We start from the raw sequence: 22,648 nt of genomic DNA, 5'->3' as shown, positions 1-22,648 counted from the left end.
TTCTCTCCAATAAAGACCAATATTTCTATTGATTGTATTGACTTATGCTGTGTAATCCACTTTGAGTCTCAGTGAGAAAGGCAGACTAGATGAAGATAGTAATAAATAACAGCAGCTCACAACATCATTCTCAACAATTTTGTAAAATTAGGTTGAGAAGAAATGATTTGTCTAAGCTTATCCCAAAGAGTTTCTTTGGCAGAAAAGGGGCTTGAACTCTTTTTGAACTGGGGTGGGTGGGGAGATTGAACCCAGATAGCCAGATCCCAATATGACATGATGAATATTTTGAAATGTCTAAGCTGTAGTATATAATTTGTACCCCTCCCTTCATACCTACATTCTTAAAGGACTACAATTTTACAAAAGTCTGGAGACTCTGGACTCCTGATATTCTTGTGGCAAAAATGAATTTGGAATAAGTACCACTGACTGATTCTGAACTCACAATAGACAAAGAGAACTAGAATCTTCATGTAAGTCATAAATATCAGTTAGGGAGAAAAACCTGCAACCTGTCACAGTGCTGACTTTAAACATTTTTATTTTTAGTATCATTATAACCCCATATATCTGCTGAAATTGGCTTCCCATCATGGCTTACATCAATCAAAGGATACAATACATGATGTTTGCAATATAGACATGCATTCAAAGATTTCCAACAACTATTGGAATTCCTCTGAGGTCCAACAGCTGTATGATATGGGAACACCTTTTTAAAAAGCAAAACACAGTCCTCAATGTAGACAAAACAGTAGTAGTTTCAGTGCAAGGAAAGAAGAGCCACCCAACATTCTAAGAAAGGCCAAAAAAAAAGGTGTGAGTGTTCATCTTAAATTTTCAATATGCAACTTTCCTTGGATGCTTTTCTATCTTGCCCAAGCTGTATTCCTCCTTGAATACTTGTATTGTGCTATTTGAGTCTTCAGCCTCTGCCTCCCTGCTTCATGAAGTCTTTGGTTTTTACCCTTCAGTCCTCACTATTTCAGAACAAAGGGGAGGTAGATCTGTGTTACTGCTTTTACTCAGATTCTTCTTGATTCACATCTTTTTTTCAAGAAAAGGTGAAGCTGAGCATTAAATGGAAGAGCCATGACTGGATATGATTTTTCAAAAAATGAAAAACAATTCTCAAAGTGGGGGTGTTTTGGGGTCAGGACCACCATAAGAAAAGAGGAGGAAGTCAACCCATTGTCCCTTGACCATTGTCCTAATAGAAACTGACCTCTCTGACCTGCTGTTAGTAAGATAAGGAATCTATAGACACCTGTCTTCTCCCCTTTCCTCATTAGGTCCCATAGCAACTTAGATGGTTGTGGGGATTTCTACTGGGAAAATAGAGTGATGGGTGACTATTACCCATCTCCTAGGTCCTGTATTTTTTAATTACTTCATTTAAATCTTGCTGCCCTGACCTGGATAGCTCAAGCTAGCCTGATCTTGTCAATCTCCGAAGCTAAGCAGGACCAACACTGGCAAGTATTTGGATGGGAGACTTAGACACGAGTATATTTGGATTTGGATGGGTCGACTTAGACACGAGTATATACAGTATGTGAAGTACTATTTTACTACATTAATCCTGAATGCCCTCTATTAGCTTGCAAACAGAGCGGTTATAAATACAGTCTTGGCATCCTTACTCAAGAGTAAATCTCACTGCACTATGCACACATGTCTTCACTGGTCACTTCTGAACCAATCATTGATGATTATATTAATTTCCTGCAAGGAAACTCTAGATGATTGGAAAACTATATTTAAATTATACTCTGTGTTCTAAATCTTCCTGCATCCTTTTAGGTACTGACAAATGTATAGATAATGCAATCCAAAGAAAAGACTCATATAATGTGAACTTCATCGAGAAGCATTTGATGCTTTGTTTATAATAAAGTTTGGGTGTATTCCTTTTAATTACTTTGTGGGCAGGTGTATCCTAAAGGGTGCGAAACACAACTATAAATCTGGATAATCAGTTACACAGTTACTTTTCTGCTTCACCTGTGTTCCCTATGAACTTTGATTTGGTAAACATAGCCAGAGGTAGGCAAACATCTGAAGAAATTAAATGCAAGAGGCCAGTGAGAATAGGAGTGCCCTCCATTTGCCACAGTCTGCCTAAAAAACTCTTCCTAATCTCCATCCAGTCCATGTGGCACAGAACAGCGAGAGAGAATGCATGACTGCAAGCAGATTTCATGCTCATAACCTGTTTGTTCCTGTCAGCCATGCTTTGTGTTAATACAGGAACACTTGTGTTGGAGGGCAAGCAAGATCAGCTAACACAAAGATCTTTTCTACTGTCAAATACAACCCCTCAGTGTCCCTTGAGGACCCTCCTCATGATGGGCTCTGATCATTTGGCATCTGTGAAATTGGTGATCACCCTAACTCTATGATGGGGCTGAGCTGGTTGCTGTTCTTGCAATTCATACACAATTCATACATGACCCAAAGAAAAGAAATTTCTTGCCAAAAGTCATACCTGTGCAAATCCATGAGATTGATCTAACACGCTGGCTAGCCATTTTCTGCTCAATTGCTGCCCTTTGGCATTTTAAAACCATGTCCTGTACTCTTCCATGTTTCCTAGACTTTTTTCCAGTCCCATTATTAAGTACAAAACTGCCACACAGCGTTATTCTAGTCTAAAATCACTGTTATCGGTGTAGTTAGACTGAGTGACTCTACCTATGAGTGCATGAGGAGGGTCTAAGATACTGACAGTGCATTTTCAGTTCTACCTTGTGCCACAAAAGTTAAGCAGAGAGAGGAGCTGTTTCACCTGATGAAAGATCTGCAATTGAATCATGATAGCATTGAATCATGATGGCAGAAATAGCATTTAGCTTCCTTTGGAGCCTTTGGAGAGACCAGCCGTTGAGTGTAGTGCCCCCTTTCTGCTTTTTGCTCTGCTCCTTTTACATCTGGGTACCCCTCATATTGATGGGACCCATCATTCCCCTCTTTTGGGGTGGGTTTAAATATGGGTTTTACTGGACACCTTTTATTGTATTAACCGCTGTTTTAATAGGATTTTAGTAATTATTTTTAAATTGATGGAGCCTATGTAATTTGTAATTATGTATATGTGAATGGTTTTGCTCCCTTGTTTATTATTGTGATAGAGTGTTATGTTGTACACTGACCAGAGCCCTTTGGGGATAGGGCGGTATAGAAAACTAAGACATGAAATAAATAAATAAACTAACTAACTAACTAATTAATTAATTGTGGGTTTATGAAAATTTGCCATTTTCCTAAAGAGAAAAAATGTGATCATTTGGCAATTAACCTGCCTTTCTCCTGTTCCTTTTAAAGTGATCTAACTGAAACTGAACAAATACACGTCTCAGGTTTTTCCTTCTTCCTCAGAAGGTTCTCAGTTTCCAAGCAATGCCTTCTTTTTCCCCCACCCTGCCCAGGCAGCAAAGAAAAGATCTTCCAGCAAAGGTCAAAATGTACCTGGAGAGAGATGTTGGCTTTAAACTTCTCTGGCAGGGATAGAAATAGCTGGAATTGTAGCCCAGAAAACAGCCATGAGGGGAAGAGTATTAGCTACCATGCGATTACAAATGCGCCCTATTAAAGCATAGGTGTGTCTGGGATTGAAAGCCAAGATCCTCCATTGTATTAAGGTCAAGGCTTCTAACTTCAATCAGAAAAGGATCATAAAACTCCAAGCCCTCTGTCATCATCTCTGCCAAACTGCTTCTGGCCAATCTTTTAATGGAGTGGTTCTTCTCCCAACCTTGCTCTGTTAGCATTGAGGCATCTTTGTTGGTATCCAAACTGAAAGCATTTCATTAAATTCCCCCCCCCCTCCAGTTAATGCTAGTACTGAATAGATCAAAGGGCTGTTTGTGGTTCTCTCAATGATGATGTTCTGTCTAGGCATCATTTTCAAAGACCCAAGCACCCTGCCTGACTGGTAGCATTCATGCAGGCAACTGGGCTTGTGTGCAGTGAGAAGAAGCAAATTCAGCTTTTTGGCACTTCCCAAATGATTGACCTGAACATTCAAATGATGGTTTTCCACATAGAAATCCATAGACACTCAGCAGTAAATGCATATAGTTTCCTTCTATTTGATCTTGGATAAATTCACATCCTGGTTGACTGGTTCTAAGATTGCTGCTGAAACTTATTTCCACTTTCCCCTTCCCCGCCGCTTATTTCTATAAAAGTCAAGAATTCAAATCGTGTGAGTTCTGGAGAAAGTGACAAGCTTGGTAGCCATTATGCTGACATTTTCTGTGTTTTTTTCCCATTCAATAGCATCTTGGCACAAGTAGAAGAAAGATACATTTTGTGCTCTTGATCACATTTGTTTAATAAATTCCTGCTTCCCAAATCCAACAAGAGGAAGGCCTTTCCTTTATAGAAGCCTTACTTGGATTTTTAGCCAGGCAGCTTGATTCAGACTGTAACAATTTCCTTGAAACTCTTTCCCATTATATGTCTGGCCTTGAGGTTTAGCTCTGCATTTAGACAACAAAATGACAAATGTCAGTGATTGCCTTTGACAGCATGACCAAGCTTGGTCCTAAGTGGGAAAAGAGCCTGTGATGCTTCTGCCTTCAGTCTGACCTTCCTAGAACTTACTGCATTTTTCAAATTCTTGACACCATGGAGTGATGTTAAGTTGACTAAATATCCATGTCTGTCTAGAGATGGGGACGAAAGGGAGGCAGAGCCTCAAATGCTTCAGATTGTGTGCCCTTCAGTTTCTGAATGTTCCCAATTGTGAAATGTGGCAGCAAAGCAGACTTCCAGCTTCGTAGCAAATTAGATACTAGGGCAGGGGAGAGCAGGAATTGATGATTCCAAATAGAAGGACCAAAACTCCCCTATAGTATGAAAGATGAATGGCAATAGAACTTGAAAGCCTCTAGGAATTCATCTAAATAGCAAGGAATTGCTCATTTTCAAATTCTGCATTTGTCTGAACTTTCTGCAAATGTCTGAACTTTTGAATAGGTTGCTTGACTGGTAGTTCTTGATTGCATGGAGTGGCCAGTGTTGCTGTTGGGGCTTTTCATCCATACTGAAGGCTGACACATATAAGTGAAGCCCCTTATTCAAATATTGTTTGATTGACACCCCCCCCCCTTGTGTCCAATAGTTAGCTGGTGCTGTTAAGTAATGATGTGATTTAGAAGAGAAGGTTATACTGCTTGGTGGGTTTTTTCCAGACAAATGCAGGATAATTGCTGATAAACACTTTGTTGCAAAACGGTGTCCATGCTCATGTGATGGCACAGCTGCAGGGTGAGAATCCAGGGAGGTGATAGATGAGTTTAAAAAGCTCAGAAGCCCAGGATCAATATTGGATTAAAATGAGATGGGTGTGCGGAATTGACTTCATAGTAGCATCCCTCTGCAGATGATGTGGATTGATAATTTCTTGGCATGTATCAGATGTGTAACTCATCACGACACTTACTAAGGCATTGGGTGAAAAGAAGGCTGTCCCCACCCTCCTTTCAGAAGAAGTCCTCTGCAATATAAAGTTATGACAAAATAGTCTGAAGAACTTAGATCTTGCAATTGGGTCCAGATTTTTCAAGGAGAGTGGAAACTCTTTTGACCTGAAAGTAAGCATTTTGACAGAAAGGCACAGTATAAAGGCCAGGCTGCTTTTCCTGCCCAGATCCCCATTGAAATAAAGTGAGCCAACTGGGCTTGACAGATTGTGCATCAGCTCTGCTGCTCTGAATTTATCTGTTTATTTAAAACATGTCTGACTTTCCACCAAAATAGGGTCCACAAGGTGGCAGACTTTAAAACAGCATTTTATACACAGTTCTTCCATTCATTCGATTGAGTTGCGCTATACAAAATGATTCACAAAGTTAATTGGATAAACCACAGGTGTCAAACTCGCGGCCCTCCAGATGCTGGCAGGGGATGATGGGAACTGTAGTCCATGACATCTGGAGGGCCGTGAGTTTGACACCTATGGGATAAACAATTAGGGATTGTTGTCCACACTATTGTCTATAGTCAACTGTAAGTAGGAACCTGCTATGTAATTTTGTATCATTTAATATGTTTAATATTCATGCTTTGATTCAATTCCATTTTAAGATATCTGGTTGGTTCTACAAATATAATTCTATTGCATTGTCCCATCCCTACTGAATTCCCCATCTGTCGATTATATCGGTTTTCTCTATGTAGTCCACGAGCCCAGTGAGAGCGGTGAATTATAAATATATATTTCATTTACATTATTTGTAGTCTACTTTTCTCACTGAACTCAAGGTGGATTACACAGAAAAAGCCAATATAATCAACAGAATTGGAAGTTTGATAAAAATATATGAATATACAAAAGGCCTGTGTGTGTGTGCGCGTGTGTGTGTGTGTGTGTGATGGGCAGTGTTTGAACTAGTAGGCGGGGTGGGGAGAGAAGCAATTAAGAAGATCTTTTTTAAAACATTAGTTGTAATACTAGAGAGGCATCTCCAAAGATGGCCGGAGGCAGGGATTCTTACCCTTGAAGTATGAGCATTTCCTGATGGTCAAATGCAACCAAGCTCAGCCTAGCTCATAAATCAGCATTGATAACTTCAATTTCTGAGAGATACAAAGGCCCTGAACTTGGCAGAGCTAGAAGGGGCAGAAAATGCCTTGGGCATTGCTCTGTAATACAAAACCTGGTTTCTCAAACTGCAGACTCCTTCCTTAGATGGGAAGGGATGGGGAGGGGCAGTGTGCATTGTTAGCCCCTTTTCAGCGCTGTTGTTTCTGTTACTGGATACAGAAAAGAACAGAGGGAGGGGTGCTGGGCCACCTGTTGGATTTTGACACGTAGCGGAGCCCACTGCCCCTCTGAACAGTGTCTGTCTGTCCTCTTTCTTCTTGCTTGTCTCCCCCTTCTTTTCCCCTCCAATCTCTCAGCATTCAGTTTACAACCATCCCATTGTGGCTCTTGGGCTGGGGGGGTGGGGTGGGGTTGTTTCAGGCTCAAGTGTAATTTCAGCTTCTTCAAAAGCCTTGAGAGGCTTTCTTTTTCCCTCTGCAGAGGACAGCAATGCCAACAAGGGGATAATTTGATGGATTACTCTGCAGGGCTGAGAGGCTCTTGGCTAATCCCTTTTGTGTGTTTGCTGGACAAGACGCTCAGCAGAAGCCTCCAGCCTCAGGCGGAGAAAAGGCCGCTCAGCAGGGTGGGTTTTTACACACTGACACATAAATACAAGCGCCCTGATCATGTGATTTGGGGTTTAATCCGTGCCCACTACCATGGCCTGGAAGCTAAAGGGGGGCACCTGTTTGGGGCTACTTTATGTTTTTCCCACTTATTCAATTTACATTTTTATTCTTCTGTTAATAATAAACCTGGAGATGAGAGGAGGAGGGTGGAGGCAAGCAAGGAGACTGGGAGAGGGTGACGCAGACCAGATGCTGGAGCTGTCAGAGCATAGGTCAAGCCTAAGCGCTAGCCTGTCTCAACGTTTGTATGTCTGCAAACTTGCCTTGCTAGTCTTATGTGATGCAGCTGAATAGGCAGGAAGGGTTGTTCTGAGCTGCAGAGCTGGGTGGCAGTGTACTGGCAAATATGCTTTAGAACCTACCTGCCCTATGTGCCTGGAAGGTGGTCATTCACCAGTGTACCTATGCCACTTTCGTCCAACCCTTTCTCTAAGTAACTCAGGCTGGCATTACATGTTTCTACCCTCCTCTTCTTCCTCCTGTTTTTTATTCACAGCAACCGTTTGAGGTGCATTAGGCTCAGGGTTAGGTTCCACCACTGTAACCCACACAGTGAATTTCATGGCTCAGTAGAATATTTGAGCCTGGTGCTCCACATCCCCAATCTGATGCTCTACTCATGATATCTCAGTGCTGCCTGTCAAGACTATGGCTGGCTTTCAGCATATGTCAGATTGGATGTATGACAGATTATGTGCAATTTTGCCTCAACCTCAGACAGACATGATTGGGGAGGGTGTGTGCTTTCACTGCACTCCCATTTACATGTATCATCTGTGTTATTTTTCTGTTAAAAAAGTGTATTTGATCATACTTGTATCCTTCCTCCCATTCTTTTCTCCATGGAACTCAGGGTGGCAAAATGGGCACAGATTTAGTTGAAAGTGGAAAGGTTGTTCAAGACCACCCAATTAGCTTTGTGATGGAGAAGGAATTTGATCCAGGCATCCAGCAAACATATATCCTACCCAGCACCCCAAAATGGCTCTCCAGCTCCCACATTTCCTTTGCTGGCATAAACTTGTATATGAGGCTGCTTATAATTCTTTATGGCAACAGTTTTAGATAATGGAGTCTGTCATCTTTACCTTTCCCCCTACTGTAATTTAAAATTGTTCCTTCTGTTATGTTAGAGGACTTTGCTTGTATCCACCATCATTATACTATCAGACACCCTTTCCAGGTGCTTGGTCTATAACTGCTAAATACATCTTTGAGAATTCTATTTCAAATTAATTTGATTACATTTCTTCTTCTTTCTCTTTCTGGTTGGCTGCTGAAAATCATAATTGAACTCAGGGCTATAAATTACACCTTTCCAGGAAGTCAGATATTTGTGTGTGTTTGTGAGGGTCTAGGATTGACAACTCAAGCTTGGGAAATTCTTGGAAATTTGGGGTTGTGGTTGGGGAGGGTAGAATTTGTGGAAGGGAGTACCCTGGAGATCTAGATCCCATTTTAAGATTGTTAACTCTATGTCTGTCTAACTCTGTCTGCTTTCATTATGGACAGGATAAAATGCTGGAACTAGAAAAGAAGAACAGTTAATTTTTGTACCCCGTTTTTCTCATCCTTTAAGGAGCCTCACTTACAACTGCATTCCCTTCTCCTCCCAACAGCAGATACCCTGTGAGGTAGGTGGGGCTGAGAGACTTCTCAGAGAACAGTGATTAGCCCCAGGTCAGCCATCTGTAGGAGAGGGAAAACAAATTCAATTCACCAGATTCAAGTCTGGCACTGTTAACCACACTAGCTAGAACATTCATTCAAAAATTGCTTGTTCCATACAGGAATTGCACACTGATTTGTAAATCTTCAACAGGCAAGTGTGTTGAATTTCAGAATGCGGGCTGTTTATACTTGACAACTTTCCTAGGTCAAGGTAACATTTCAGCCATACTGTTCAAATAATAAAAGATTTCCAGAAGCATGTTACTAGTCTCACTTTCCACTGAAGGATCAATAGTATAGTAGCCCTACCTAGAACCTGAGCTAATTCAGTGAGATTTATTTCATTTCTAGCCGTTCTTCCACCCTTGCCCTGTAATAGACGCATACTTCTGTGGGGTCAGCAGAGGTCAGGCGACTTTTCCATTCCTTCTGAAGCAAGAATGCCAGAGCCTGTTCTCCACAGTGCATTTCACATTCAAGTGGAATCACTACTATTTGACTCCTAGTCTTTGTGAACATTAGACTTAAAAAAACAAACAAAAAACTCCAAACCAACATCTATGCTTGTGATCCAGATTCTGGTCAATTGTGTGTACACACAGTAGATAGGGAGGGTGTGGGGGCTGAAAATGAAGAGTGAAGGTGTAGTAGGGAATAAATACTGCAAAGGAAGGACATTGGAATAAATAGGAAATTTCCATCTGTCTGCAGGTGACAGATTTAGAGGACAGATTTAGCAGAACAAGGCTGGCCCCATCTCATCAAATCTCAGAAGCTAAGCAAAGTCACCTGTGGTTAGTGTCTGGATTGTTGTGAGACCAACAAGGAAGTCTAGAGTTGCTGTGCAAAGTCAGGCAATGGCAAACGACCTCTGAACTTCACTTGTCTTGAAAGCCCTACAGGGTTTTGCTGTAAGTTGGCTGCAACTGTTAAATCTGTTTTGTTGAGTTGCTATATTGTCTTATTGTTGTTGTTGTTTTTTTGAGATTGTGATTGTTAGTGTTATGATGTTGGGTTGTAAGCTGCCCTGAGCCCTTCAGGGGAGGGTGGGTTATAAATGTAAATAAATTAATAAATTAATTAATAAACTCAATGACTAGAAAGGGAAAGAAAGAAAGAATTTTAAGTACCTGGGTCTTCTTGTGGGTTCATGGAGCCAGGCAAATCCACATGCTTGCTCAAGCCTTTGGCTAAGGGTTTTAATCTTTTAAAGCTGTTTTCTGGTCTGCGGCTGGCTTGAGGATTGTTTGATCAGTCTTATTTTAAACTGCTGTGTTGTTGTTGTTGTTGTTGTTGTAGATTTCACAGCTGCCAGATCTTTAGCTGGTTGTTGGCCTTCATTACAATTCGAGCCTCACCCAGAGTCCTAGGAAGTTGTAATGTATCGGCGTAGTATTCGTGCGGATCCCAGCAGGGCTGCCTTCTGAATTTGACAGATGTTAATTTTGTCAATTCGAAGATGTTTTAAGTGCTGCCCTAGTGTTTTTGGTATTATTATTATTATTATTATTATTATTATTATTATTATTATTATTATTATTATTATTATTATTATTATTATTACTATTACTATTACTATTACTATTACTATTATTCAATTTGGTATACCGTCCCATCCCCGAAGGGCTCTGCATTAATGTCCTGCATTTTTTTATTGGCTTGATTTATTCATATTGATTTGCTTTTATTTTTTTAGTTAGCTTTGTTTTGTCATGAGTTGACTACATACACATTGTCTAAATAAATAAATAGTTGATCTGAACAACTCATATGATTTTGTCAAATAGTTGATTTAAGGGCAGCGTTACACCCTTCTAAGCCCGTTGATTTCAGTGGATTTAGAAGAGGAGGAGGAGGTTGGATTTATACTCTGCCTTTCTCTCTTGTATGGAGTCTCAAAGTGGCTTATACATTCTTTTCATTTCTCTCCCCACAACAGATATCTTGAGAGGTAGGGCTGAGAGTGTTCTTAGAGAACAAGGCCCCTAGCAGGCTTCATGTGTAGAAGCAGGGAAACAAATCCAGTTCACCAGATAAGAGTCTGCCACTCATGTGGAGGAGTGGAGAATCAGACCCGGTTCTTCAGATTAGAGTCCACCCCTCCTAACCAGTGGTGTAGTGCCAACGGGGTGGGGCAGGGGGGCATGATGCCCCGGGCGGAGTCACAACGGAGGCGTGGCTGTGGCGGGGGCGTTCTGGGGTGGGGACAGGTGGTGCCTCGGTAGGGGCACAGGGCGCGCGTGCCCGGGCACATTTCCCTCTCGCTCCACCCTGCTCCTAACCACTACATCATGCTGGTATGACTCTTCTTAGGATGGCACTGTCAATCATGTACACTTACGCATGCATTAAAAATACTTCAAAAGGAGGAAAAAAGAATACTTTCATAGGTTTTAGCAGTATCCCTGCAGACTATCTTAGAAACAACATTTCTCTCTGTGTGTGGAACATCTCTCAAGATTGTTCCTGTCACCTATTACAGTATTTGTAAGTTCTTGTATTAATAATATTAAGAAATATGCTAATTTTTAAAGAGGATGCTATATAGACAGATGGGGCATGTGGACCTAAGGTAATTGACTAGCTACTACAGAGCTCTAAGGTAAGGGATAATGAGGTGAGATAGAGGAAGAGGTATCCTGTGTTGGGATTTTTTTCTGTCTGATCTTCTTTGTCATCCATGTCAAGCCACCTCTTTGATTCCAGCACTTCCTTCCCTCTGCACACTTTGGTTTCATGGGGAGAAGAGATCTGGATTTGATTTCTAATTTTAAAGATTCCTTAATTATTTTTAGTAAAAACCAGATGGGTGCCAAGTCATACAGTTCCACCCATGATCCACGAAAGTTGAAATTAAAGTCATATTTTCATTATTCAAGGGCTTGAGCAGAAATACCTCATTCCTTGGGAGTACCCCAAACATCTGAAGATCCTTACTTTCTCTGTGGGTGGTTTTACAGTTTCTATCATCCACACAGAGGCCAGCTAGTTCACTGTTAGATCCAGTGATATCTCTGTGGCTCAGAGGAGCCCTTTTCTGTGTTGCCATTGCACATGTGAAACAGCCTCTTTGTATAGTTCTAGTCAATTTGCCCCTTTGTGCAGCTGTCTTTCTGTTTGTCATATTTTTGTTCTCTGCTTCTTCGTTTTCTTCTCACGTCAGTGCTGGCTGATCACTTGGTGAGCTTTGTAGTAAGGGTTTGAATCTGGTTTTCCATTATTCTAGTCTGACGCTTTAGCTATTACACCACACCATCTCAGTTTGCTGCGTATACTCTCATGCAACGTGCATGGTTTTCTGTTGATTCCGTCCAATGCCAGAGTAATTGGATTGTACCTTGGCGGGCATGGACAACAATGGTTTGTGGTCCAACTCCTGGAGTTATCCAGACAGTTCAATTGCAGTTTCTCAAGCTATTTTCACAGTACCCATGGTACACGATTTCAAAGTACCCATGGTACATGACATGTATGGGAAAAGAAGTCAGTAGACAGTGCAATGGATGGAGCAGTGCTCCACAACAGAGAACAAGTTCTCCAGCTGCTCAGCCCCATGGAGCAGTTGCAGCTGTTGAATTACTGCATGCATGCATCAAGCTCTATCCATTGGCAATCCTCCATTTGCTGAGAGTTGGAATTGCATGGTGAAACCAAGATGGGCATCATATTCATTATGGATGTTAACTGTATGGCTGTATAGTAGCACAAATAAGATTGGAGTAAACGTCAGTAGATCAGAGGTAACTCTGTTGGAAGGCTTTCTGGTTTTTCAGCAGTTTTATCTTCCCAAGAGTTGTTTAGAATTCCTTCCAGTTACTGAATGCTGGAGTAGAAAATTATTTGGGGCAAATTTTTAATTTTAAAACTTTTCCTGGTTTGGTGCTTATTCTGCATCTTCTGTTTTCTTTGTGTTTAGCCGCTGTATTTAAGTTCACAATATCCTGGATGATTATTCCTTTTCGTTTTTGTAAGGGCAGAGTGGAATAGGAGAAGGAGAGTTGCACTGAAGCAGCAGGAATGCTAAATATTCAGATGTATTTGGGGTCAGCCATCGACAAAACTGCTCCCCTCCTCCAGAGCTGCTTCAAACTTTCTCTTTGTTTGATTCTTTTCCTTTAAATCATGTTGAAGCCCTGCCCTCTTACCTGGCTTCCAGTTAAGGAAGTTTGGTGAGTTGTTCTGTTGTTTCTTAGAAAAGCTGCTCATCTTGGTTCAGCTGGTAGGGCCCGTGCAGTATTAATTTTCAGTCTGTTTCCCTTTGGGGAAAGGCTACAGCAGTACTGTCTCTTGATTCTGTGCCAGATAATTGTAGACTGTAGTCGCTGTATTACATTCATGGTAGGCAATTTCATATTTCATAGCCTGAAATGCATATTTTGTCAGGAAGAGTACAAAGATCTTACAGTTTAGGCACACTTTCTGTTAAGCTTTAAATTACATGGAAAGTTGAATGAATACACCTCCATGTTTGTTCATAGACACCTTTGGCTAGGATGGGTAGTGTGCGGGAGGGGGATTGTTCATCAGTAAATACATGTTGGCCCTGTACAGAATTTTGAGTATAGAGCAGTGGTGGCGAACCTGTGGCACAGGTGCCAGAGGTGGTACTCAGAGCCCTCTCTCTGGGCATGCGCAAACAAAGTGGCCCACACACATCTAGGCTGGCCTGGGCTGCTGGGCTCGATTATTAAACCTAAGACCTAGATTATATAAACCTAAGACCTAGTTTTGGGGAAACTGTAGGTAACCCTGTTAAACCCCACTGATTTTCATGCGAAGAACTAAAGCGCGATCCTTTACCTGGGAGTAAGCTCGGTTGCTGGCAATGAGGCTTGCTTCTGAGTAAACCCTCCTAGAGTCGTGATTCACCCATTGGAAGAGTTGCACGGTTGCTTCAAAGCAAAGCCACTGACTACCACTAAGCTTATTCCTGAGTAATGCACACCTCGGAGCCAACCATTTTTTCTAAACTAAAACCTCAGTATTCAAGTTAAATTGCTGTGTTGGCACTTTGCGATAAATAAGTGGGTTTTGAGTTGCAATTTGGGCACTCGGTCTCGAAAAGGTTCGCCATCACTGGTATAGAGGTTCAGTGAACCTGGCTCACACATGCAAGACATCTGGACCGCAGAATGGAATATATACCTTTTCAAATTGCAACTGGAGGATTATAGAGGACCACATTTTGGAATGCCCTCCCCATGTTAAAAACTCCTGCAAATAAAAAAACCCAGCATAACAAAGAAAAAGATTGGATACATATTTCTTTCTGCTGTGCTAGTTTTCTAATTTGCATGGATAGATATGGATAGATTTAAATCCCTCCCCCCCCCTTGCAGTGGAAAAAACCACACAGAGGGAGAAACCTTGGTTTTAAAACAGAAAAGTGTTGTGTGCATACGCTGCGAATGGGAGGGTGGTGATTCTCTCACACACACAAGGATGTTAGATTTAGAGTTTAGACAGCAGGGTGGGTGGAGACCAGCCATTTCCTCACACACGCAAGGATTTTAGAATGGGGGGGGGAGGGTGCCAATTCTCAGCGCCTGTTTTGTGTTCAGAGTAAAACTAAAATATTGAAAGTGAGTAGGGGGAACAGGGGAAGATTCAGCCAATCAGAACACGGGAAATGGAGGTTGTCTGCACATGCGTGGAAGACATTGTGGAAGAGCTTGCGGTGCAAATGGAGAAGCACCAGACTCGTGCAGAAACAGTTGGGGCATAACGCCCTGGTCCTGCCTCGAATCCCAGGAAGAACCGGGGAACAGTGAAGAATCAAAAGCAGGGCAAAAAGCACCACAACAGGTATGCTCCTGGATCTACCACGGGGCATTTTGACTGTGAAAAATCAGCCATAATTAGGGGTTAGATCTAATGGAAAAGATGCTCAAGGAAATGTGATTTGTCCCTCCTTTTGCTTTGGCAGCTCTTCAGCTCTCCTCTCTTACTGTTCCTCTTGCTTAATTTTGAGTATAGAATTTGACATTTCCTTGTGGAATTATAAAAGCCTGAAGTGACATGTGAACATGTGCAAAATACAAACCAAGATTGACTTCTTGGAGTATCTTGTCTGTTGCATTATTTTTACCATGATGGGTTGCAAATATCCCTCCTTGGTTGGACTTCTTCCTCTACCATCTGATGTGGCAGTGTGCCTAGTGAATCTGGTCTGCCAGCAAAACCTGTTGTGATTTATAATATAAGCCTGCTTGCAGTGGAGACTGTTATTTGTAGCCAAACTGGCACCAGCAAAATAGAGGACATATTATTGTTTTAAAAATAGATAGGTTTCCCTTCTTCTTGCCCTAAGCCATACTTCCTCCAGATTGTTGAGAAGTAACTTGGAACAGCTTACACCTCGCTCATTTTAATGTGTACAGTATCCTGGTAACAGCTGTCTTCAGGTGTTATGTCCTTGTAAACTGGGAGCCCAACAACCACATGTATTGGGAGTATGCTGTTCTTGTTGCTGTCTACTGTGAATTGGACAATGTATGTGAAGTTGGTGTGCTCCCAATCTGCACGTACATAACATTTGTCTTAGCTACTGTGTTCTTTTCAGTTTACACCCAGATTATCTAGAACTGCCACAGGAAGGGCATGTCTAAAACAACCCTATCTTCATATTTGCTCCTGGAATAAAATCCCCTGTTGTGGCATGTCATCTAGGTACCACTTTAATATAAATTACTCTGACCTGAAATCTGATGAACACTAACTTGTGTGACTGTTTTCATGGCAGGATTGTCAACTGTGCGTCTTTGTTCTCAAGAAGGGCTTCTACAGCCTTAACAACCATGTGATCAGCATAGGGAACTTTCCTTCTCTTGAAGGGCTTTACCTGCTGTACTTCTATTTGCAATGCTGTCACCATAGGCTGAGAGAGGCTTGTAACTGGAGCCCTCCATTCTATTTTGTGGAGCAGTGATATTTCAGAAAAATGAGCATGAAGCTCACTGTAAAGAGAACTCTGATATTTTATTGTACTCTCCATCAAAATACAAGAGTTTTACAGAGTGACTATTTTTTTGCTATTGACATCACTAAAAAAGGAAAAAGCAGTAGGGCGGGCTCCCAAACCAAAGAGAATAGGTGTGCTGAGTGTAAGTTAACTTGGGCCCGCCTCCTCCTTGCAAAGGAATACACTCCCTTACAATGGGTGCGCTCTCTTGTGTCGGGTCAGGCTCACTTTGTTAAAGAAGCTTTGTCTGTGCGGATGAGTCCAATGTTCCTGGAGTTTGCTCACTCACTTTTGACCAATTGCTTTGGGAAACAAGGTGAGTTGGTTCCTGATACGGGGGATGAGTAATAACTTTTCAGAGTTTTGGTGAGGTTGGAGCAGCCTATCTTACTGTTAAGCTGTCTGTTGCCTTCTATTTCCATCCCAGAAGAATTCTGCTGATGTCAGTCTGACAAATGTTCCTCCTTGAAGAGGATAGCAAATATTTTGAGAGAAATGTCATTTCAGTTAAAAGCTGTGGTTGTTCTGTGACTCACTGCTGGTGGAAGTAGAGAGGCTACAGATCCACTTGGGAATATGTTTTGTAAATTACAGTAAGGAAGAGGATTTGTATGGATCTGAGGTCTGTTCTACAAACAGGTCTCCTTTTTTCAGCGTGTCAAGAAAACTCATCTACAGTATATTTGTAGTAAAAGCTCATTGGGACTCCAGGGATTCCTGCCCTTTGACTAGTACTACTGCACACACTATGGCAGGTTCTCTCTAAAGTAGTAGTAGTAGTTGTAGTAGTAGTAGTAGTAGTAGTAGTAGTAGTAGTGTGGTACTATGTAGATCAGTTCTCTCCAAAGTAGTCTCTGCTTCTTTCAAAATCTGAAAGGTGTGTGAGTTCATCTGGGATGGTACTTCTGAAATGGCTGAAGTGCTCTAACTTGAGTTTCAAGGCTTCAGGGAAAGTGTTATGTGTATATATCCCAAATAGAGTTCACATTGATGAGTTTTAAAACTGCCTGTCTAGTTATTCTGTCAGCTGCTTGGCCAAACTGCATTTTTTAAAAGATTTCATAGATTCTGATTGAGTTAATATGTGCAGATTGTAATCTCTTCCCTTTCCATGTGGAGGGGTAGCAACTCTTGAGTCCAAACAAGTCATCCAATTTCTTCTGTATTCTGCAGAAATAGATAAGACAAATTAATAGAACCAGTATTACATGAAATCCCCTTGCTATTGTGCACTTTTGGTCCTTGGCTGAATCACGCATTATTGATTTGCATGGAACACTATGATAGCATTATGTTCATCACCAATTACAGTTTATCAGTTTATGATGTTAACCCCACTTTTTGTAACTTTCCTTCCCCTTCTACTGTATATACTCTACTGAGGTTTTGTTTGGCGTATTTGCTTATGCTTCAGTACAGTGCTTAATATTTAAGAGGCCTCAAAACTCATGTGTGTTTGCTGCTGCAAATTGGCTACCCCACTGAAAGCTGAGAAACTCCATAATTTCTATGAAACTAGTAATTTTGCAGCAGTGGTCCACCCAGTCATCCTGGATACAGTGCTAATATACATTTTGAATGTGGGGGAGTGGCAAGGATTTGTATTGCTGCTCCTGTGTATCCTGGGCATAGGAAGAAATATTGCATATGGCAGGTGCTTTAGTTAACCTAAGCAGAGCTGCTTTTACATTTGTCAAGTTAACTTCTATACAGAATTGTTAGGAAGCAGATGTGAGAAGTGCATCTTAGGCTATAAATACACCTGGCTGTACACCTACAAAACTTTTCCCAGTCTGTTTTGTGTGCTGCTGCTTTCATCTCCACACTTGCCAGCCCCTCCCCTTCTTCCATTATTTAATCTGTTAAAGTGCATAAGACTTGTGGAAGACAATTGACTGGATGGGAGTTTATGGAATCTTCTTGTGAGAAGTGAAACAGCTTCAGTTTGGCCTCTGTAACCCAAGTGGGGTGCATTAATTTTCTATTGGTGTGTCCTTGTGGCTTTTTCCCATTTGCCATGGTCTGCTTTTTTCCTGAATATGCCAGAAGTAAAATAATTTTGTTGCTTGGTAGACAGGCTTCAGCTATGAAGATGGGTGATGGGCAAATGAGTTGTTGGGGGACGGAAGAGATGAGGCATGAAAATGTCTGCCTGTATCAGTTATGCGTAGAATGATGAGAAGGCCCCATGAACTTCTCAACTCTGAGCGAAGAAGAGGCTCCTCCCTTAATGGCCATAATTGCATCACTTGGGAGAAATTGTTCACCTAGAGAAGGCTAAAGAGGCCCCTGAGGTTTGAGTCAGAGTTCATGAGAATTGGCCTCTTCTGGGTTTTCCTCTGAATGTTCTCAGGATGTTTGAGAGGTGTGGGCCACATGAATTATCTGGACAGCCGCAACATCAATCAATAGTTTGCTTTGGGTTCTTGGAAAACATGGACTTTTTAAAGTGATCATTCTGTCATCATCTTGGCTGAGGTGGGAAAGAATCTTGGTATAGTTATCTATCAGAGCCATTTCTCAAGGATAATTCCTTGTCAGTAGACTTGCCAACTTTGTGACTGCATGTTGTGCAGGTGTGAATATTTAACACTTTTAAACTGCAACAAATTTTCCCAGGGTGAATCCAGTTAGTAGTTTCCCAAAAATAAATAAACAAAACAGTGTCTGTATTTTGGAGTTTGTTTTGATTTTTAGAAAAAAATGTTAATACTTGGACAAGAGCAGGTTTGGGGACTTTGAAAATCCATGGCCACACTTCATTGAAAAGTTCTGGTGGGATATTGAATATTCTTTAAAGTGTTCCTTAAAGGGAATTGTTCTCACTTGGATAATATAAACCAATATATGTTCATTTCACTGGATAGGGGAATAGTAGCATAGACTTATGTTTAAGGTGTGCTTGTTTCAAGATATCTGTTCCCCTTTATGTAGCCAAGAGAGCCCAATAAGGAATCTGAAGAACAAACCCTAAATTTTGGAGCTCTTTATTAATGGAATGCATTATTTGGCACGTTAAGGGGAACACCTGTGATCCTCAAATATATTGGTATTATAAAATGTGGTTGTAGTTGGATTGCAACCATTTATGTGACACAGAAAAAAAATCAGTTTTTCCTCTTCAAACCAACTATCTAGACCTTCATATTCTCTAGTATATATGAATCACTTTCTAGGTGGCTATAAAGCCTTTTAATCCCAACTGCAGAGGATTTTGTAATTGTCGAACTGCTGTAAATACTCTGTCTTTCTGTGTTGGTAAAAGAATTGACAGGACAACAGTGTCTAAGTTTGAAGGGAAGGCGGTTTTTGATACAGTGCAAAGCAAAATGAATTTTGGCCTGGAAAGATGCCTTTTCACAAAGAGGTGTGAATATGCTAGTAGTAGAAAATCAATATTTTGTGAGCTTCCACATTAAGAGAGAGTGCTTTGTGGGGCCTCAGGCTATGACCTCAAAGCTGCAGCAAGAAAAGCTCAGTCATTTAGAGATAAACTGGCTATTAAAGTAATGGATTATGATGGAATAGACTTTCAGCACCCTAGTAACAGGGAGGACATTGTCTTGGAGACAATTGTGCCACCTACTGGATATTGTTGTTGTGTTTCTTAAGGAGCAGCAGTGGTGTAGGAGGTTAAGAGCTCGTGTATCTAATCTGGAGGAACCGGGTTTGATTCCCCGCTCTGCCACCTGAGCTGTGGAGGCTTATCTGGGGAATTCAGATTAGCCTGTACACTCTCACACACGCCAGCTGGGTGACCTTGGGCTAGTCAAAGCTTCTCGGAGCTCTCTCAGCCCCACCTACCTCACAGGGTGTTTGTTGTGAGGGGGGAAGGGCAAGGAGATTGTAAGCCCCTTTGAGTCTCCTGCAGGAGAGAAAGGGGGGATATAAATCCAACTCTTCTTCTTCTTAACCTGTGACTAACGAGCTGGATTGTAACTGAGCCCCGGTGTGGTTTAGCATATGTTTGAAACCTCCCCCTTTGCATTTATTCCATTAAAAAAAATTAGGCCACCTTTCTCCTCACAAAGTGTGAGCACAAAAATGTTCTTATTTGCTCATTTTCTTTGGTAATATTTATGACAGAACAGTGTTTTAGTAATGAAGCACATATATAAGAGCAAGTAAATGATTAACTTGGTGACTGGAATTTGGGCATCAAATAATATAGCCCAGGTCCTAGCAAGTTTATGACTGCATTCATGCATAATTGGGCACTGTACTACCATTGTGCTGTAGTAATCATTTACCTGCTGGGTGGTGTTCTCCACATAGAGAAATCCAGTTGCAAATTATTGCTATAGGACAATATCTAATCGTGTGGAGCTAGCCTTACTGTTATGGCACCTAATCAAAGACCCCTGAAAAATTTCATTTTGTGAAGCTCCTAGAACTAGAGAGAGCTCTAGCAGAAAATTCTTGTGATCTACAGATCCAGGGATCTTTGAGAGAAACCATGCAGCTGAACCTGTTGCAAAGTCATTTAAACTCCTGTGTTGATGTAGGCAGTAAGATATACTGCAGGTGGAAGCTAGGCCCCGGACAAAAGGAACTATTTAATCTGATACCTGTTCTTGAGTGAACAGTGGATGGTGGGAAAGATTTATATTAAGGAGTTGGCTGTCTGCTTTTCTCATAGTCTAAATGTGTAGACTTGACAAAATTTACTGTTGACATGTGTTGTGTTTAACTTTTCTCTTTTTCTTATGTAGAATGTGAAGCACAAGAAAGGTTCTGGAATATTCCTCTTCCTATTCTGAGCCCAGACTATGTATTGGTTTGACTAGCACAACAGCGGTGGCTCAGTACTGGCTTAAAAATGGCCACCAAGCACTTGCCATTGAGCCTCAGAAGAAGACACAGGACTATGATATCTTACTTTGGCTCATCTTGAGGAGAATGTTATTGGCAGGGCACAGTTTTCTGATGCTGAGGTGCAAGAGCAGTATGGCTCAGAAAGCGTGGATCAGCATGCTGTTTCAGAACCGTAAAGCCCAACTACTGCTGGTCAACTCACTGACTTTTGGCCTGGAAGTCTGTCTAGCTGCAGGCGTCACCTATGTGCCACCACTCCTGTTGGAAGTTGGAGTGGAGGAGAAGTTCATGACCATGGTTCTGGGTAGGTTGCTTTCATGGTTGGCTTTGTTTTCATTTGTGTGTATAATGTCTATTCTCTATGCTAGGTCAGGTGTGATGGAGTAAACTGTAGTGCTTTGATGTGTTTTGAAATATACAATATTCACTTTATGCATACCGTTAGCAATTTGTCTCACATTTAGGTATGTGTGAGAGAGAGAAGTAAATCCCTATGCTGCCAAAGTTGCATAGACCTCTGTTAACATTCAATAAAATGTCTATAATCTCCTGCAAAGTGGGGCTTTATATATAATAATTTGGAAGCTCTAGACTCCATTGGAGCCAGAACTGAATCACTGTGTTGTACACACAGCTAGTGAAAATGCCATTTCCCTACAAATATGTGCCTCGGACAAACGTTCATAGTGAAATAAAAATTGCTTGTAATCAGTCAATAAAACAATCTAATCAATTAGCTGAAACCTAGAATGGCATAAGAACCATATAAAGCAATGCTTAGAATTTTTTTAATTTTTTCCTTGGTGAAGCCCTTCATATGATCTTTGAAGCCTGTGATTTGTCAGTCTGGTACTGGATACTGAGTTTGGGTGTACTTGGTTGTGTGACAGCCACTGTCTGTTAAATCCCTCCCTGTCAAATAATATGTTTTGTCCTCTCAATTCTAGGAATTGGGCCTGTTCTAGGTCTACTATTTGTGTCTCTCATTGGCTCTGCCAGCGACCACTGGCGCAGTAGCTATGGGCGGCGACGGCCTTTCATCTGGGTCCTGTGTCTGGGAGTTTTGCTGAGCCTTCTGATCATCCCTCATGCTCATCACCTGGCTAGCCTTCTTACTTTGAACACCCGCTCTCTGGAGATAGCCTTTCTTATCATGGGCATTGGCCTGCTTGACTTCTGTGGTCAAGTCTGCTTCACCCCCCTGGAGGCTCTTCTCTCCGATCTCTTCCATGATCCAGACAGCTGTCGGCAGGCCTTCTCCATGTATTCCTTCATGATCAGCCTCGGTGGCTGCATTGGATACCTACTGCCAGCAATCAACTGGGACAGTAGCTTCCTAGCTCCTTACTTGGGCGGACAAGAAGAATGCCTCTTCAGCCTCCTCACCATCATCTTTCTCAGCTGTGTTGTGGCTACTGCCTTTGTGACCGAGGAGGTGGTAACCCAGGCTGAAGTTCTGTCAAGCCCTGCTATGAAGGATTCCTCCATGCCCCTTCCCCTTAGCTGCTGCTCTTGCTGGGCTCCAAAGAGCTTTCTGAGGGTTCGACATTTGGTCCAGTCATTTAAGAATCTTTGTGCCTTGGTTCCACGCCTGCATGGACTGTGCTGCCATATCCCCAAGGTGATCCAGCAGCTTTTTGTGGCTGAGCTGTGCAGCTGGATGGCCCTCATGACATTCATGCTGTTTTACACGGACTTTGTTGGGGAAGGGCTGTACCAGGGAGTTCCCAGAGCTGAGCCAGGCACAGAAGCCAGACGAAACTACGATGAAGGTAAATTGATGGGGAAGGGAGAAAGAGAAGCTTGTTGCTTATGCTTCTGAAACTGATATCTGTACTAAACAGTTCAGCTAGCGACACTGATAATGATGCAAGCAAAGCCAACTGGGAGAAAGTTATTCTTTATGTTTGGTTGCAAACTGTCTGTTCTTTCTGACCTTGGAATTCTTTGCAAAGGAGAAGGAAGTGGAGGAAT

The 22,648-nt window shown here is 41.7% G+C and overlaps 1 protein-coding gene across 3 annotated transcripts in view; it reads left to right on the top strand.

Annotated features, from left to right (window-relative positions):
- SLC45A3 (solute carrier family 45 member 3) overlaps nucleotides 1–22,648 on the top strand; it is a 41,615-nt gene that overhangs the window by 8,756 nt on the left and 10,211 nt on the right. For 2 of the 3 annotated variants that reach the window (XM_048496790.1, XM_048496791.1), the window contains exons 2-3: nucleotides 20,572–20,978; nucleotides 21,622–22,446. In XM_048496790.1, the coding sequence (XP_048352747.1) occupies nucleotides 20,759–20,978; nucleotides 21,622–22,446 (1,045 nt within the window). In that variant the 5' untranslated portion in view covers nucleotides 20,572–20,758. Of the gene's footprint in view, nucleotides 1–16,043; nucleotides 16,176–20,571; nucleotides 20,979–21,621; nucleotides 22,447–22,648 lie in introns of those variants that run through there. The other variant, XM_048496792.1, reaches the window with a different exon arrangement.

This window comes from Sphaerodactylus townsendi, linkage group LG05, assembly GCF_021028975.2.
Source record: "Sphaerodactylus townsendi isolate TG3544 linkage group LG05, MPM_Stown_v2.3, whole genome shotgun sequence".
In the NCBI taxonomy this organism is placed as follows: domain Eukaryota; kingdom Metazoa; phylum Chordata; class Lepidosauria; order Squamata; family Sphaerodactylidae; genus Sphaerodactylus; species Sphaerodactylus townsendi.
This window is presented reverse-complemented; position numbering and strand designations above follow the sequence as displayed.